Source organism: Sceloporus occidentalis, unplaced genomic scaffold, assembly GCF_023333645.1.
Source record: "Sceloporus occidentalis isolate IW3139 unplaced genomic scaffold, rSceOcc1.0.p SCAF_16, whole genome shotgun sequence".
Taxonomy (NCBI): domain Eukaryota; kingdom Metazoa; phylum Chordata; class Lepidosauria; order Squamata; family Phrynosomatidae; genus Sceloporus; species Sceloporus occidentalis.
The window spans coordinates 9,437,401-9,454,069 of record NW_028316996.1 but is presented as its reverse complement, the minus strand read 5'-3'; the positions used below and the strand labels follow the sequence as shown (position 1 = coordinate 9,454,069).

Here is a 16,669-nt window from a genome sequence, read left to right as displayed (position 1 = left end):
GATGTTACAATAGAGGAGAACACAAAATCAACAATAACATTAAAACTAACAATACAACAATTAGCACTAACATTAACATGCATTAAAAAAAAAACATTTGTTCATTAGAAGAGGAATATATATATATATATATATATCTGTGTAAAAACTCAGAAACTTGATTAGGATTTGTACATGCATTATGCCTTCATAATAATTAATTATTATTTTGTTTATATGTGTAATGTTTTCTTCCTTGCAGGTTTTATTTGCCACATGGATTAACTGTTGATAAAGATGGAAATTATTGGGTGACGGATGTTGCTCTTCATCAGGTTTGTTTTTTTTTCAATATACCTCAATAAAAACATCAAACATTTGAAACTTAGAAATAAAACTTATTTTCAGTAATAGAATTTGTGTAACAGTAGAACTATGATACTGTAAGTGATTCTCATCAATCATACATTTATTGCTGTGTATGTATAACGATGAGTAGTGATTAAGTTGAATGTTCAATTGGATTCATCCCGCGTGGTTTGGATCATGAATAAGTATTGGTTTGTCTCAATTTACAGAACAGCATTGAGAGTTGCTGATTTCATGTCCTAAAGGGTTTCTACAGGGAAAAATTTATCTCATGCTTTAAATCTGTAATTTTACATCTGCCCCTGGCATACTGCCTTGATTCACAGAACGTTTTAGCACTGTAGTGACCGTTCTGAGGTTGGAATAGATAAGAGTAGTTCAGAATATGACTACAGGACTACCTTTAACTACTTTGAATTGCATTCTTGAACAAAAATATTACAGTGTGATACACAATGAACACATGGCATATAACAAATCTCTGTCACTTAAAGAAGCACGTTACTGCTGTGGCAGCAGACCCAGCACAATATATCTCCACCAGACCCACATACCTTTCAACTTTTTAAGTGGCCAAAGAAGAACACTTGAGATCGTGAGAGCCAGAGGCATATTTCTGGATACTCCTGCCATTGGGAGCAAGTTAACATTATTTAATATGTTTACTGTAACATAGAAACGGTATGTTCAGGGGCTGTCCAGTTGAGGTTCTCTTGGCAAACTTCTAAGTATTCCATTGTGGTCCTAATCATGCATTATACTTAGAAGTAGACAGCTAAACTGAAAGAGTGCCAAGCTGAAGCATCACTTGTGTCTTTAATATTAAATGTAGTATTATTCTATGAAACTTTACCCAAAAGTAAGTTCTGGGATTAGTAAGTGAATGTGAAACCAAGAGCATTCATAACTTGTAGATTATTCATGGTGATTTGATTTTCCTAAAGTAGCTAAATGGTTTTGTTCACATTGCCTGTAAAGGTTTTCAAGTTGGGACCACATGGCGAAGAGTCTCCGCTCTTGATATTGGGAAGGGCATTTCAGCCAGGAAGTGACCGGAAGCACTTCTGTCAGCCCACTGATGTTGCTGTGGATCCAATAACTGGTAACTTCTATGTGGCCGATGGCTACTGCAATAGTCGAATCATGCAGTTCTCGCCCAACGGGATGTTTATCATGCAGTGGGGAGAAGGTAGGTTTGAACAGTAAAATACTATGGTAGAGTTAAAAGTAAATAATCAGGCAACCGTTAATCGTGTCAACATTTACCTGCTTAAATGTCACAAATAAACTTTGCATTATTTCTACATTCATGGGAATCACAGCCAGGTCTAAACCAAAACACATAAATTCAGTTCATATGTGAACTGAATACGTGACACAATTGAGAAACCAATGGTTATGACTTTCAAAAAAAAACTTGAGCGCTAGAAAAACAGCAAATTCAGGCTTTAAACAAACTTACTTTACGTCTGTAAAGATTTTTGTATTTGAATAACTATTGCTACTATGCTGAAGCGTTGTCTGGGATTTTTTTCTAAGTATATTAAGGTAACTTAATTTTGTAAATTGTCTTCTGATCTTTAATCTGCTTGTCATGTTAAGAACATGTTAAGCATAATTTTGTAAAAATCTTTTATCATCTCATTGTTGCATATGTAAAAGCACTGTATATGTACGTCACTATTCAGACACCCTTTCCATTTATTCAGGATTGCTTGTGGTGATGTTCACAGAATTGAATGCAATTATTAATGCTAATTATGTTTTATAGAATCTTCATCAGATGCCAGACCTGGCCAGTTTCACATCCCACACAGCCTGACCTTGGTCCCCGACTACGGGCAACTTTGTGTGGCAGACAGAGAAAATGGCCGGATCCAGTGCTTTCACTCTGAAACTGGACATTTTGTGAAAGAAATCAAACACAGGAAATTTGGAAGAGAATTGTTTGCTGTCTCTTATGCAGGTATATATGTTTAATACGCTATAACTATTCATAGCTAAACTGAAACCTAATAATCAATCACACTGCACTCTTTGGTGGGTCTTTATCACTACTTTTAATAATAAAAGGTAAATCAAGCTACAAAATAAACTGCTCAGCCTAGACACAAAGCACAAAGTTAATATTGTATGATCACTCTGGGTAACAGTGGACCTACAACACTACATTTGTAGACATTTTAACTTGATTGAAATCCAGTTAAAATGGTCTTTTAGTGCTTATTTCAGCTAGTCCAGTGATTAATTGCAATCTATATGTGTGCGTTTGATACTAGAAACACCTAATTCATTAATTGGAGTGAGAAGAACTGTAATTTCAGTAGCGATTCAGTGGTTTGGCATTAAGTGTTGATATAGATTTTGTTAATTTTGAATAGGTCTACTTTTAATTTACTTTATGTGAAATTGATCATATTAATGAAGAGAGACTGGAAGAGAGCTTTCACGTAGAATTGATATGTACACACATGACTAGGGATGAGAAGATTTTTTATACAAGGATACTATTGTCTGTTAGTCCATAACAAGGATTTCGGAAGTCATTAGTGCATGTTGAGCCGCTTGTTGCCTATCCCTGGATATGACAGCTAATGTTAATATTTAACAAATATTGATAACATAGTTGGCAAAAAAGCCTAAATAGGTCATGTTAATTCTGGAAAACAAAAAAACTGATGTGGTGTAAACTGTCCCAGAAAGTTGTCTACGTTTCTCACCCTAATAAAGTTGTGCTAAGCTAGTTTCAGGCTCAAATAATACAAACGAATAAACAAAACTGGATCAAGTTTCCCAGTCACTCAAGTAATAAGTGAAATATGTGACAATGTGTTTAGTAATTAAAATAAATAAGGTAAAACAGAGAGCTAACTGCTATTAGCATTGATAATATGGTATAGTTTCGGGGGAAAAAATAATTGTTCTAGATATAGGAATGAAATAATTATCTTCATTATAGCATGTAAATTGCTATGTGTACTAAAAGTATTTATAACTGTGTCTGATTTAATTTCAGATGGACTATTGTATGCCGTTAACGGAAAGCCTTACTTTGAAGACTTGCCACCGGTGCAAGGGTTTGCAATGAACTTTTCCAGTGGAGAAATTATAGATACATTTATTCCTGCCAGAAAGGTAATATCATTTTTACATACATTTCTAAAAGCATATTTAAATTTATGTAAAATAAAACAGTGTGGCTCGAGAAATTCTAATGGTTTCTTTAACCCCTTCGCGACCTTTGCCGGTTCAGGACCGTCATGACATGAAGGTCACTAAATGACCTTTGACGGTCCTGAACCGTCAAAAAGTAAAATAAGCTTAGAAAGTGATCAACGATCACTTTCTTCGCTTAAACGGCGTTACTGTAATGCCTCGATGTCGAGGCATTCAGTAACGCCGAGATCGGCATCGGGGGCCATGTCTGGCCCCTCCCCGAGGCGTCATCAACGATCGCCTCCTAAACTTAAATGGTGTCGCTGGAATGCCTCGATCAGGAGGCATCCAGCGACACCAAACACTTACCTCTGGGTGGGCTGTGACCGCTCCGGAGAGTGGTCACAGCCGCAGCTGCCGGTGTTCTTCGCCATCAACAAGATGGCGGCCGCCCTGTAAAAGCAACAAACAAGTTTTTAAAGTTCGCTAGATGGTCTAGAGAACTCTGGCTCCACTTGCAGGTTGAATACAGGTACTGCATTCAACCATGCAAGTCAATGGAGCCCAGCTTTCTAATCACAATGTGATTAGTAAAATATAAAAAAATAAAAAAAAATATGGAAAAAATTAAAAGTGCTAACATTTAAAAATAATTATGCAGTGATGTCACTAGATGAACCATCCAGCAAAATGTGTAAAAAAAAATATAAAAAAAAAAAAAGTATTAAAAAAATAAAATAAAAAAATAAAGTTTATTATTTTGAGCAAGTGCTAAAATTTCTCAAAAATCTCAACAAAGAGTTAAAATAAAAGCACTTCAAATACCCAAGGGGTGTCTAATATAAAAAAAAAATGGCTGATGGTGTAAATTGGAGTGGCTGAGCTCAAAGATAGGGCATAGGTACAGACTTTCCAAAATGGACAAAAAAAGCGCACTTCCCAAATGTGGCATTTTAAATCTCAAACAACACGACAAATCCATGCATGTCGGGTATCACTGCACTCAGGAGATGTTCCTGAACACACATTGGGGTGTTGTTTGACAGTGGCATATACCAGGACCTGTATATCTATAACTAAAGTACAATTTGTGTGAAAAAAAATTACTATTACAAAGTTTGACAAAGTGTAGTTGTATAATTGGTGCATGGAAAGGGTTAAAATAACAGCATTTGGAATACCCTGGGGTGTCTAGTTTTCAAAAATATATGGTTTGAATGGGTTAAATTGAGTTAACCGGCTTCAAAGATGTTCCAAAGAGGAGATGGAGGCAGAATGACCAGATTTGTTAAAAAAGATTTGGAAATCATAAAACGCTGCTTGTACTTATTGCCCTACAACTTACAAAAAACAGCAAAAAAACATAAAAACATTGGGTATTTCTAAACTCAGGACAAGTAGTAGAATCTATTTAGCTAGTTTTTTTACTTGCTTTTTTAGGTGAGTAAAAGATTTTTCAAATAAAAGTCATAAAATGTGTTTTTTTTCAATTTTTCACCATGTTTTTTAATTTTTTTTATAGTAAATAAGATGATACGATCAAAATAATGGTATCTGAAGAAAGCCCATCTTGTCCTGAAAAAAACAATATATAACTTATGTGGGTACACTAAATGGGTGAGGAGAAAATTACAGCTGAACACAAGCACCACAAAAGTATTAAAACAGCCTCGGTCCCACAGGGTACAAAACGAAAAATGAGCCCGGTCCTTAAGGGGTTAAAAAATAAATAAATTGATTTCATATCAGAGCTGCATGGCTTGTATCTCGCCTATTTTGTTGTCTGCTGTAAAAAGAGTGGACACAATGGGGTCTTATCACTAAAAGGGGGTACATGAAAAACTCCCACAGTCTTAGTTGGCCCAGTGGAATGCAGTGTGGGAGATTCCTTAACCCCTTCAGGACCGGGATTTTTAAGCTAGGGTGTCGCTAAAGGACCGGAGCCGTTTCTGTGTTTTTGCCATGTCTTTCTTCAACTGTAATTTCTCTCTTATCAATTGGTGCACCCACACAAATCATATATTGTTTTTTTCAGCACAAGTAGGGCTTTCATTTGAAACCATAGCAAGCTGGGTAGTACATTGTTTTGTTTGAAAAAAACTGGAAAAAGTGGGGGAAAAATGAAAAAAACGCATTTTTTTACAGTTTTGTATACATACAAATTGTACACACATTAAACCAATGGGAAAAAATTATCCCAAATATATTCATTAACTTGTCCTGATTTGGAAACCACCCAACATGGCCAGGATTTTTATCTATTTTGACCAGTATAGGGCAAATATTGCAAGGCATGCATCACGTTTTTGAAATGTAATTTTTTTCAAATTTGGCATGGTAGTCTAATAACTGCAATAGTTGTCACAAATACTGATTATCCCCCCAAAATTATATGTTTATGAAAAGTAGATAAGTCAAGGTGTACAACTAGGGTCATTTTGACACTTTTCAAACAGGGATTTTATCGCCAATTGCTGCCAAATTTTGAGGTATTTTTATATTTTTGGGGTTTTTTTTGCATATGTTGCAATGTTGCTTTAGATTTTATATTATATTTTGTATAGAATATGTGCAACTGCAGAACAAAACACCAAATTGTGTTCACCAACATCCCCCGGTTCCAACAAGGCCTCACATGCATGGTTCATGCATTTTTTGAGGAAGCTATGAGGGCAAAACTGGAACATGCGCATTTTCGTTTTCACATTTGGAATTTTCAGAAATTGGTTTCCTGGGCCCATATCCCATTTGGGACATTTTGGAAGCCCCCTGCTGTAAATTACCCTATAAAAGTATATATTTATGAACAGTAGACAAGTCAAGGTGTTCAACTAGGGTAGTTTTGACAGTTTTCAGCTAGCCTTTTCTTCACTGATGTCTGCCAAAGTTCACGGAAAATTTATTTTATTGCGTTTTTAACAAATACATTTCAATGTTAAAATTTATTTCTTGCACAGCATATGTGCAACAGTGGAAGAAAGCACCACATTTTGTTCACCAACACCCCCCGGTTCCAACACGGCCTCACATGCATGGTTCATGCATTTTTTGAGGAAGCCATGAGGCCATAACTGGAACATGCGCAAGTTTTCAGAAATTGGTTTCCTGGGCCCATATCCCATTTGGGACATTTTGGAAGCCCCCCCACTGTAAATTACCCCATAAAAGTATATATTTATGAACAGTACACGAGTCAAGGTGTTCAACTAGGGTAGTTTTGACAGTTTTCAGCCAGCCATTTCTTCACTGATGTCTGCCAAACTTCACAGGGAAATTATTTTATTGCGTTTTTAACGCATACATTTCAATGTTGCAATTTATTTCTTGCACAGCATATGTGTAACACTGGAAAAAAAACACCACATTTTGTTCACCAACACCCCCCGGTTCCAACAAGGCCTCACATGCATGGTTCATGTATTTTTTGAGGAAGCTATGAGGGCAAAACTGGAACATGTGCATTTACATTTTTTTAAATATTTTTTTTCATCAGATTACTTGTAAGTGACAGGTTTAGGCCGCTGACATCAATCAGGGAGACCGATCAATAATCAGCGACTTAAAATGTCACCGACAAGTGATCAGGTAATAATTATGATTTTTTCATTTATTAATAATTTGTGTTTTTTCATAATTACCCTAGATGACCCCTCTCTCTTTGTAGAGCAGGGTCATCCGTGGGCTGCCATAATGATCCGATCACTCCTATTGGCCAGGAGTGATCTGATCAGCCCAGCATTTGACCTGGAAGCACCCTGGACTTTCAGGTCAGTGCTGTTATTTTTTTTTATTATTATTATTATTTTATTTTTATTTATTTATTTATTTATTTATTTATTTTAAAAAAAAATATTTTTTTTTTTTAACTCTTTCAATGCTGATGCTCCATTGAAGCACAGCATTGATTGATATTTAGTCCCCACAAGCTTGTGGGGACTAATATTAACCCCTGCAATGCTGCGATGGGGGTCATACACAATCGCAGCATTGAAGGGGTTAATTGAGGAAGAGGGGGGTAGGGGTTAACTGAGGAAGGGTGGGGGAGGTCTGGTCTCCACACTCATGTGGAGACCAAAGAACCCTGTCTCCCTGTCCCTGAAGCTGCCTCTGGCAGCTGGGACACAATCTCCAATAGACTGGAGATTGTAGGGGAGGAGTCTCTCTGATCAGTCCTACAGGACTGATCAGAGGACTTCTGGGGGCTCGTTTTTGCTGTTGCTGGTCTGCCTGGGCTTCCAGGCAGACCACCAGCAGCAGAACCCCCTAAAAAACGGGAATTAACCCCTTCAAGGCATTGAAGGGGTTAACGCTGCACTGACGCTCTCATGGAGCGATCAGGCAGCAGGGGGGTGTTGGATCAGGTCCCCACACTTGTGTGGGGACCCATTCAATACCCCCCCACCCTTCCCTGAAGCTGCCTGTGGCAGCTGAAACCGCGATTGCAGATTTTTCTGCAATCGCGGTTTCTGCCTAGAGAATCACTCCGTGGGAGTGATCGTGGGCTTGGGGACGGGCTTAGACAGGCTGTGCTGTCTGCCCAGGACTCCTGGGTAGACAGCAGCAGCAGCGCCCCCACGATCACCGCGATTGTGGTGATGTGGGGGTGTTTTTTGGAGGAGACGTACCTGGTACGTCCCGGTCTACCGGTGACTGTTAACCAGGAAGTACCAGGTACGTCCCGGTACTGAAGGGGTTAAAATGCTCCTCATTGATTTAGATATGCATTATACAGGGCCACCTGAGCTCTTCTTGCACAGTAGTCAGGGAGTTGAAATGTTTATCCCTACTTCACTTAAGCGAATGGATGCCTGTCTTTATCCACATTCACTTAATGACACTGTAGACAAGTGAGAGAGTGTATATGCTGTATGTAATTAAAGTGACAGTCCATCCATCTCCATAGCAGGCATTTAATAACACGGCCAACACATCCTCAGAGTTTGACCTGGAGTCTCTGGGTGAAGCCCTGCCTCCCCGGGTCTTTGGTAATGTTTTCTTTCTTTGGGCAGGGGAGCAGTGTTCAGCAACATCCACTCCCTGCCCCAGCTGTTTGAGAGACTGTTCGGGACAGTCGGCCAGCTCTGCCCCAAGTACCACCTACTGATCACAAAGCCACAGGACATATATATATATATATATATATATATATATATATATATATACACTTAACTTTTTTGCTTGTATTATTCCATATAAAAGAATACACAGTTATTATTGGTTTATATAGAAGTTAATTATTAGCATGGTTAATGTTTCAGAGCTTCGACATGCCTCACGACATTGTTGCCTCAGATGATGGAACGGTATATGTTGGAGATGCACACGCCAACGCCGTGTGGAAGTTCACCCCTTCGGAAAGTACGTTTTTTGTTTTTTCCCCCTATGAATTTCATGTTTCACTATAAATGGGCTGTATCTATGTGTTAGGTTTAAACCAAGGCCATTCTCACCTCCCAGTTGGAGCCTTGCTACAAGAATATGGGTCTCTGAGACCTTCAGGGATGAGGCTGTATAGATAAAGGTGAACAGATTGTAGTTAAGAATAAGAGGGTAAGTCTAGAACCGGATGACAAAAAGGCTCTTGTCTGTAATACAAGTGGGATGTTGTTGTTCTGTTATTAGAGACCAGCAAAAAATAAGTACTTGAGGTTTGTAGCTTTGCGTTCCCCTTTACTAAAAATGTGTACTTAATATTGTAACTATATTCATTTTTCTCATCCTAATTTAAGGATTAGGACACACAAAAAAATAATTTTTATTTTTTTTTATAATTTCTTTAGTTTACAAGAATATTTCATTTGGGCTTTTTCCCCAAAAAATGCTTTGAGCTTTACTTTTTCATTAGCCATTTAATGTAGTAAGTTAGATTGTGTTACTAAAAGAAAGAAACATCAACTCCTTAAGGCATTATTAATGCATACTCCAGGCATCGTTTAGTTGCAATGCAATCTAATTAATGGTCAGTGCTGTTATCCTAGACAAAGACGCCATTAATGCAGAAAACAAAAGTGGAAACCATTCTACACGTGCTACTTTTTGTTAACCCACTTAAACATTACCAGTAAAAATCGTATTGCATTCAAGTTTGGACAAAGCAAGACCATATGCCTAGTTGTTGTGTAAAGTTCTTTATTAATATTCTGTTGTAGCAAAGACAAGCAAGAACCTAATCCTATGATTAACAGGAAGATAGCTTGTGACTTTAACAAAAACTACAATCTCTACAATCATTTTCCTTGTTATGAAAATTAATTCTTGATCTGTGCTTACTATATGTTATTCACCAAAGGCCGATGTAAAAGCGGTTCTCAGAGTAAAGGTGTCCATACGACCAGACAAAACACACCAGTCGTGACTTTGTTAGGACTGGGCATAGTTTATATAGTGAAATTGAACAAACACTGGGGAAATTGACAAACACAGGAAACAGAAAATTATTAACATAATTAACACATAAAACAATAGCAAATGATCCTGCTGACAACATCAGCACCAAGCTAAGCTCATCACACATACAACAATGTCAAATACACAACAGAGGTGAAAAAATAGGGAAGTAACACTTAAACGTAGACTATACTGTGAGTCATTTTTATTAATATACACAAAAATGGAAACAATGGTGAATCTACAAAATATTACAATTTAACCCCTGTAAGTCAATGTAAAATTGCTGTCCTGATAATTTTCATAAAATGGGGGTGCAGCATCTGTTACAGCCAGTTAATTGCCAGATAGTGTGGCTTGTGTTTGGTGATTTTGCCCACCGTTTACCATTAACACTCAATTAAGGATATCACAGAAAAGCAAATTGGAGCATTTTAGCAAATAGAATTCTCCAAGCACTCAATTTTTCAAGGGTCCAGGTTTAACCATGTTTTTGCTGGGACCATAGACAAACTCCACAATTTGCACCTTTTGGTACCTACCAAAGAATTCCAGGTTCGCATGTATAGTTTTACACTTTTTACGTGTTAACAATAAATAATGCAGTTCTTTAAGGTCATTGTTTTACCCCATGTGTTTTATTGATCCTATAACAAAATTAAAAAAAAAAAATTCTTTTACTCCTTCAGGTTCATTCTGAAGTTCACAATATCATATCATTTCATATCATTTTCAATAAACTCCAGTTTTTCACTACAGAGATACTTTTCCATGTAGCTTTGTCTGGCCAGAAAATGCTTAGTGATCAAGTCATTGACTTTCTTCTTTTATTCCCCCAGAAGCAGAACATCGATCAGTGAAAAAGGCCGGCATAGCAGTAGAAGAAATAACAGGTACCTCAATCAAGGTCTAGGAGTATTTGCATTAACTGTTTTATACTGAGAATGCTGTTCCAAAAAATATGTAACATGACAAGGTGTTCAAAACAACAATCTTTTTGAAGACTACAGGTTCTATAAATCCAAATAAATCTTTATGCCAAACAAATATTTTGTCATCAATCGTATTTTGGATGTCCTCGACAGCATAAATGTGCTAATTTGCTGATGTATTTTAAATGTTAATCGATTTTATGTTTCTGACCTCAGACTAAATGGTGCTCCAATAAACATGCATAACAAAAAGACAAAGGGCAAGGATGGAAATGGCCGTGATTGTGTCACTGATTATTTTCTATTGTAGCTTTTATGTGACTAGTGTGTTTTTAAGGTTATAAATTGTGTGGAACTGATTCCCGGTGTAGTATTGTGCTGATGTGTCTTTACAAAGGTATTTGCATGAATAGAGCAAATGAAACGCCAGCTCAGACCATATATTTATAGCCTTTGATAAATACATTAAGCAGCTTCTCTGTCCTTGAGGCTGGTATGTTTAATTTATATTAAGCATTTTTCATGTATATTTCTTTTTTATATTTTTGAATATATATATATATATATATATATATTTTAATACGGGATCAAGTATCCAAATAAAAAGACTTATTAACTACACATTTTTTGACTCCTTTGTCTTCATGAATTGCTGGTGTTTCTATCTTTGTCCTATTTGCATGAATACTATTTAAATTTCAGCTTATGGCAGCTGATGATTCCATTTATATGTAACTAAGGAGGAGCAGGTAGACATCCATTTGCAGACAGTGTTTCAGAAAGACCTGGAACACAACCTGGACTCTCACACAGCTTGATCAGAGCATTGTAAACAGGTTACTAGCAAGATAGGATATTACTGTATTTGCTCGATTATAAAGACGTCCCTGAGGAAAATGCATTTTTCCCTTTCATCTGCCAACCTGCCCCCAATAATGCATATCTGTCCCCAGGCTTGCTATGCTGCCCCCTCAGATATGCCATTATACTCCCCCTATATGTCACTCTGCCTCCCTGATATGCCACTCTGCCCCACAGATATACCTTATACGCCCCTATATGCCACTCTGCCTCCCTGATATGCCTTATCCCCCCCATTTTCCAATATGTCGGGTAGCAACAGAGATTGTCTGTGCGCATCACACAGGCTGCCAGAGAGGAGGATGCAGGTCTCCTGCAGCGCTGCGGGGGATCTGGATCTTAGTCTTATAGTCAGACCTCTATTTGAGGTATGATTTTAAGACGACCTTGAATATAATCGAGCAAATGCGGTATATATTTTTGTTGAATGGCAATAATTATAAGATAAAAAAGAGAGGTATCGTTAAAGCGAAGGAAATGAATAAAACCGAATAAGAAAAAATACATTTTTGATGTTCTATTTACTATTGAAAAGGCCCCAGACATATGCAGAGGGTATACACGGAATTGTGACATTACATAATGTTTAGCCCAAGGAAGGCTGACAGATATGAGCCACAATCAAGATAACATTTTAGGGAATAGGCAAGTACAAAGGTAATTTTCGATATTTGTGGTAAGGGAACAGTAACATAATTAATCAGTGTCTCATATAACACTTAAACAAATGCAAAATCCATTAATTTTTCAGACTGAAGTGTGGATTTTTTAGTTTTTGGTTGTTGTGATTCATAGAGATATATTACATTTTCTTTCAGAAACAGAAATAATTGAAACACACGTTAAAAGCAGACCCAAAATAAATAAATCATCAACTACCGAGGAGCATGTACAAGAAAAGCAGAGTGTTGTGGAACACAGCGGTGCTGGGGTGTCTCTAGTTCTGATTATCACCCTCTTAATTATCCCCATCGTGGTGCTCATCGCCATTGCAATATTCATCCGCTGGAGGAAAGTCAGAGTTTACGGAGGTATGTTACTCGTAAGGAAACATAGACTTTGCAGCCAATTTGATTGAAGATGAACATCCCAGAAGCCCTCCAATACATAATACCACTGTCATTGTGGGAACATCTAGATGGAGATAAGTAGAGCATTGGTACAACAGAGGACATGATGTTTAAAAGTAGGCAGATCTGCTGAGCCACGTACACTGGCCTCCTGTTACACCCCTGACAACTTTTATTTCCCTGTATCCCCATTGTGTTAAATACATTCAATTCAGTATTATTATTCACATCTTAATAGAAAAGCTTTAAGAGCAGCCCTTGTATTTGTACTTTCTCCAGGTGAAGCCGAACACAAATCAGAATCGACTTCAGGAGGGATTTTAGGAAAACTCAGAGGTGTGCCTTTTATCTTTACCTCTTCTGAAGTGTCATTTTATTCAGAAAGAGTTAAAATTAGTGTGGGGGTTCATTTCTGTTCACGTCTTCATTGTCAGCCATGTCACATGTTTACTTTGATTTCATGTAACTAATGTTACAGAACTTAATCATGTAAATGGGGTGTATATTTGGTATGTCTTTTTCATATACGGGATATGGAAATCTGAAAGTAGAAGAATCCATGTCTGTTATGTATATTTTTATTAATTGAGTACCTACAAAATTACAATATGACTGGACTCTAGATCTTACAGTCTATGTCAAAGATTATAAAATCCTTAAAAATCTATAAGCGGTATAACAACATGTAAAGACCTCTTAGAGACTGGCATTCAAAATCATTTCTCTTGAAATGTTTGGGAGAAAGCGACAACCAATTTGTTGAGAGGTTAACACTGCTGCCATTTCAATGCTGCCAAAAACAGTTAATATGCCCTACTAAAGAACTCTCAAATACGTTATTATGCAATCAGTACCAATAGATTACCACCAAAGTCTGCAGTTTCCTTAGTATTATGTACTTTATTGTCCAGAATATAAAATGCAGCAAACATTGCACAACAATATATGTATATATTTTTATCTTATACAACATAAATGTCATATAATAAAATATAATATTTAGGGTTGGTTGTCTCTGAAACATAAGTTGCAGTTGGTTCTACTTAAACCACAGTGTTATAGATGGCCAATCACACATATCTGTTTAGTTCGGTCAAGTTCATACTTTCATTGAAAATAATATTTCAGATTTTTCATTAATATATTTTAACATCATTCATAAAAATAATCTCACCATTTCAAATACGTAATGCTATAGAAATAGATTTTTGGCTAATGTTTTTATTCTCTTTTTAATTTACTTTCCCTAGGCAAAGGAAGTGGAGGCCTCAATTTAGGGACATTCTTTGCAAGTCACAAAGGCTACAGTAGGAAAGGCTTTGACAGACTTAGTACAGAGGGAAGTGATCAAGAAAAGGATGACGACGATGCCTCGGACTCAGAAGAGGAATATTCCGCACCTCCTATCCCACCACCACCAGTGTCTTCCTCCTGAAACAGACGACTGACTGCTTCCGCCCAACGTTTTGTCCTTTAGCACGTTTGAAATTGTGTATTTAATTGTAACTACTGTACTAGTCTCTGTGGGCAGTACAAGTGCCATGGTTTTCTTTCCTTTTTATTATTATGAGTGCTGTTGTAGTCTTTACGTGAACATTCAAAAAATCATTTTGTTATCACTATATGAAGCTTACATGGACTATATAATTAATTATTTCCGGTTAAAAGGGAACTTTTTTTCCATTGTTATGGCCTTCCTCAGCTTTTTCCAATAGCACTTTAATTGCCAATTATGTATGCTTTTCATGCCTTTAAAAGTCACAAAAAACTGCAGTACCAAGATGTGTGCCACATAGATACAAAGCTGCTAAATCTCTTCTATTTTTTTAAATTCACAATATGATATAGCGTCCAAGAATAGATGGACAAGAAAAAAAAAGATAAAACTATTTAATGTTATTCTTTTTTGTTATGGTGTTATTGGGATGTATTATTTTTAGATGTTTAGAACACTATTTTCAGAACCTGAATGTAATTTGTGTAATAAAGTGTTCGCAGAGCATTACCAGGACTTTGCTTCGTAATTTATTTTAATACATTAATTTCATGCAGACTATTTGGAAAGACTACAATTACAATAGATCTAATGTAATTCAATGTTCTCCAACGTTTAAGAAGGGGAGGGCTAACACGATTAAATTAATGATGTAATACCATAGAATCTATGCGCTTTCAGCCACAATACAGGCCAAATGAAAATCCTGAAAAGTCTCATTGGTTTCACAGAGCAACGTTCTAATTCAGTTACATGGTTTCAGCTCTCAAAACCAAAGAAATACATTTTACTCTAAATTAAGGCAAGTCCCAAAATTTAAAGACAGAGATGTCCAGAGCAAATCTCAGAAATTATGTCCACAGGTTAAACTAATCAAGATATAAGATACACTGACAACTTGTCACATGTATGATAACTATTTCTATATTGTGTCCAGTTATCCGTAGAGCCCCCCATGAATGAGTTTCAGTTTTACTGATTACGCGAAATCTTGATCTTATTTATCTCTGTGGTACCATTTAGTTGGTGGTAAAAGTCCCTTGGAAAAGTATTCCCCAAACATATTGTTATTAAACACCAGTAGTAACTTTTCCCAGCTAGCATCTCTACAGTTTTCAACCCAGTACCAATAAAACCAAATACTCTTTGGTCCCTTATAAATGCCCTCATCATATAAGTACCACAGGATCAAAAATATTTCACATCTTCATCACAAAAACATTTTGCCTGTTAAAGAGTGTGGGAAACGAAACATGTTCAAGCTCTTTTCACCTCTGCACTATAAGTGACTTATTATAACATTCCAGTCTCTTTTTTTACAATAATCAGTAATCGCTTATTACACAACCCACTGTTTGTGCACTTTTGCAATTTTTATCTTGAGCTAAATATATTATTACTTTTAGAATTAACCCTAAATCTAGATTAATTATGTCCCCAAAAATTATGTTATCTGATATTTGTTCTGGTTAATGAATTTAAATATCATTAAATATCAACTTGCATGAGGTTATAGTATTTACGAAGAAGCATGTCCTGCACTAGGCCTAGAGTACAGGTTCTGAGGTGGCTGCTGCCCCTCTGCCTAAAGACCAGAGTCAAACTCTGTAGCCACCACATCCTCCATAGCATGTGGTACCCATGCTTAAGAGTGCTGGGATATGAAATCATATACAGGCGTCCCACTGTGGAGTTGTCCTGGATCAAGCCTAGACCAGTTTCCAATAAACATCACTAAGCCTTGTCACATCTTTGGATAAAAATGCAACTAGACTCAAAGAAAGGAACCACAATATACCTAGTGATCACCATTAAAGAAACACCTATCTATAGCATAGATATTGGGGATTCTGTCACACTATATGTCCATATATTGCTTAGCCTGCCACCACGTCAAAGAACCCAAGTTTGGCAAGTCCTATATAATATTGCATGGCTATGTTGCTTACCAAGGAGCTGAATCAATGGGTCTCCTTTGCATTTTTAACCACACAAGACTCTAAAGCAATTTAAAGTCTTCTCTGTCCACCATTAATGAGGCACATGTGTGGCAGGAGGGAATGCTCAACCCCAAGGTTTGGTCAGAACCTGCAAATATGCACAGCAAAAAAATATATACAAAAAGGGGAGAGCACAACCTAAAAATCATACACATTCAGATTCTCGAGTTGCTGCTAGGATAATAATGACCAATAAATACACAAAACAAGGCAAGAATTCAGCGCTTTCCGGTTCCTCATCAATTTCAAATATTAATATGTACGGATAGACAGCCACCTATCTGCTCTAAAATTAAGAACACAACAGACCCTATAGTTCTTATGTCCACATAATAGTATATTTATGTGGCTGCTACTTAAGGGCAGATTCCCAGCCTCCCCCTGTGACAGGGCCAGGCTAGCTGGCTCATGTGTCATATG

The 16,669-nt window shown here is 36.9% G+C and overlaps 1 protein-coding gene across 1 annotated transcript in view; it reads left to right on the top strand.

Annotated features, from left to right (window-relative positions):
* LOC149302995 (peptidyl-glycine alpha-amidating monooxygenase B-like) overlaps window positions 1-14,189 on the top strand; it is an 88,478-nt gene extending 74,289 nt beyond the window's left edge. Inside the window, exons 17-25 of the mRNA XM_089481691.1 lie at window positions 242-314; window positions 1,327-1,537; window positions 2,120-2,314; window positions 3,365-3,483; window positions 8,763-8,862; window positions 10,734-10,784; window positions 12,503-12,715; window positions 13,034-13,090; window positions 14,005-14,189. Of these exons, the coding sequence (XP_089337817.1) occupies window positions 242-314; window positions 1,327-1,537; window positions 2,120-2,314; window positions 3,365-3,483; window positions 8,763-8,862; window positions 10,734-10,784; window positions 12,503-12,715; window positions 13,034-13,090; window positions 14,005-14,189 (1,204 nt within the window). The remainder of the gene's footprint in view (window positions 1-241; window positions 315-1,326; window positions 1,538-2,119; window positions 2,315-3,364; window positions 3,484-8,762; window positions 8,863-10,733; window positions 10,785-12,502; window positions 12,716-13,033; window positions 13,091-14,004) is intronic.
* The last annotated feature ends 2,480 nt before the right edge of the window (window positions 14,190-16,669 follow it).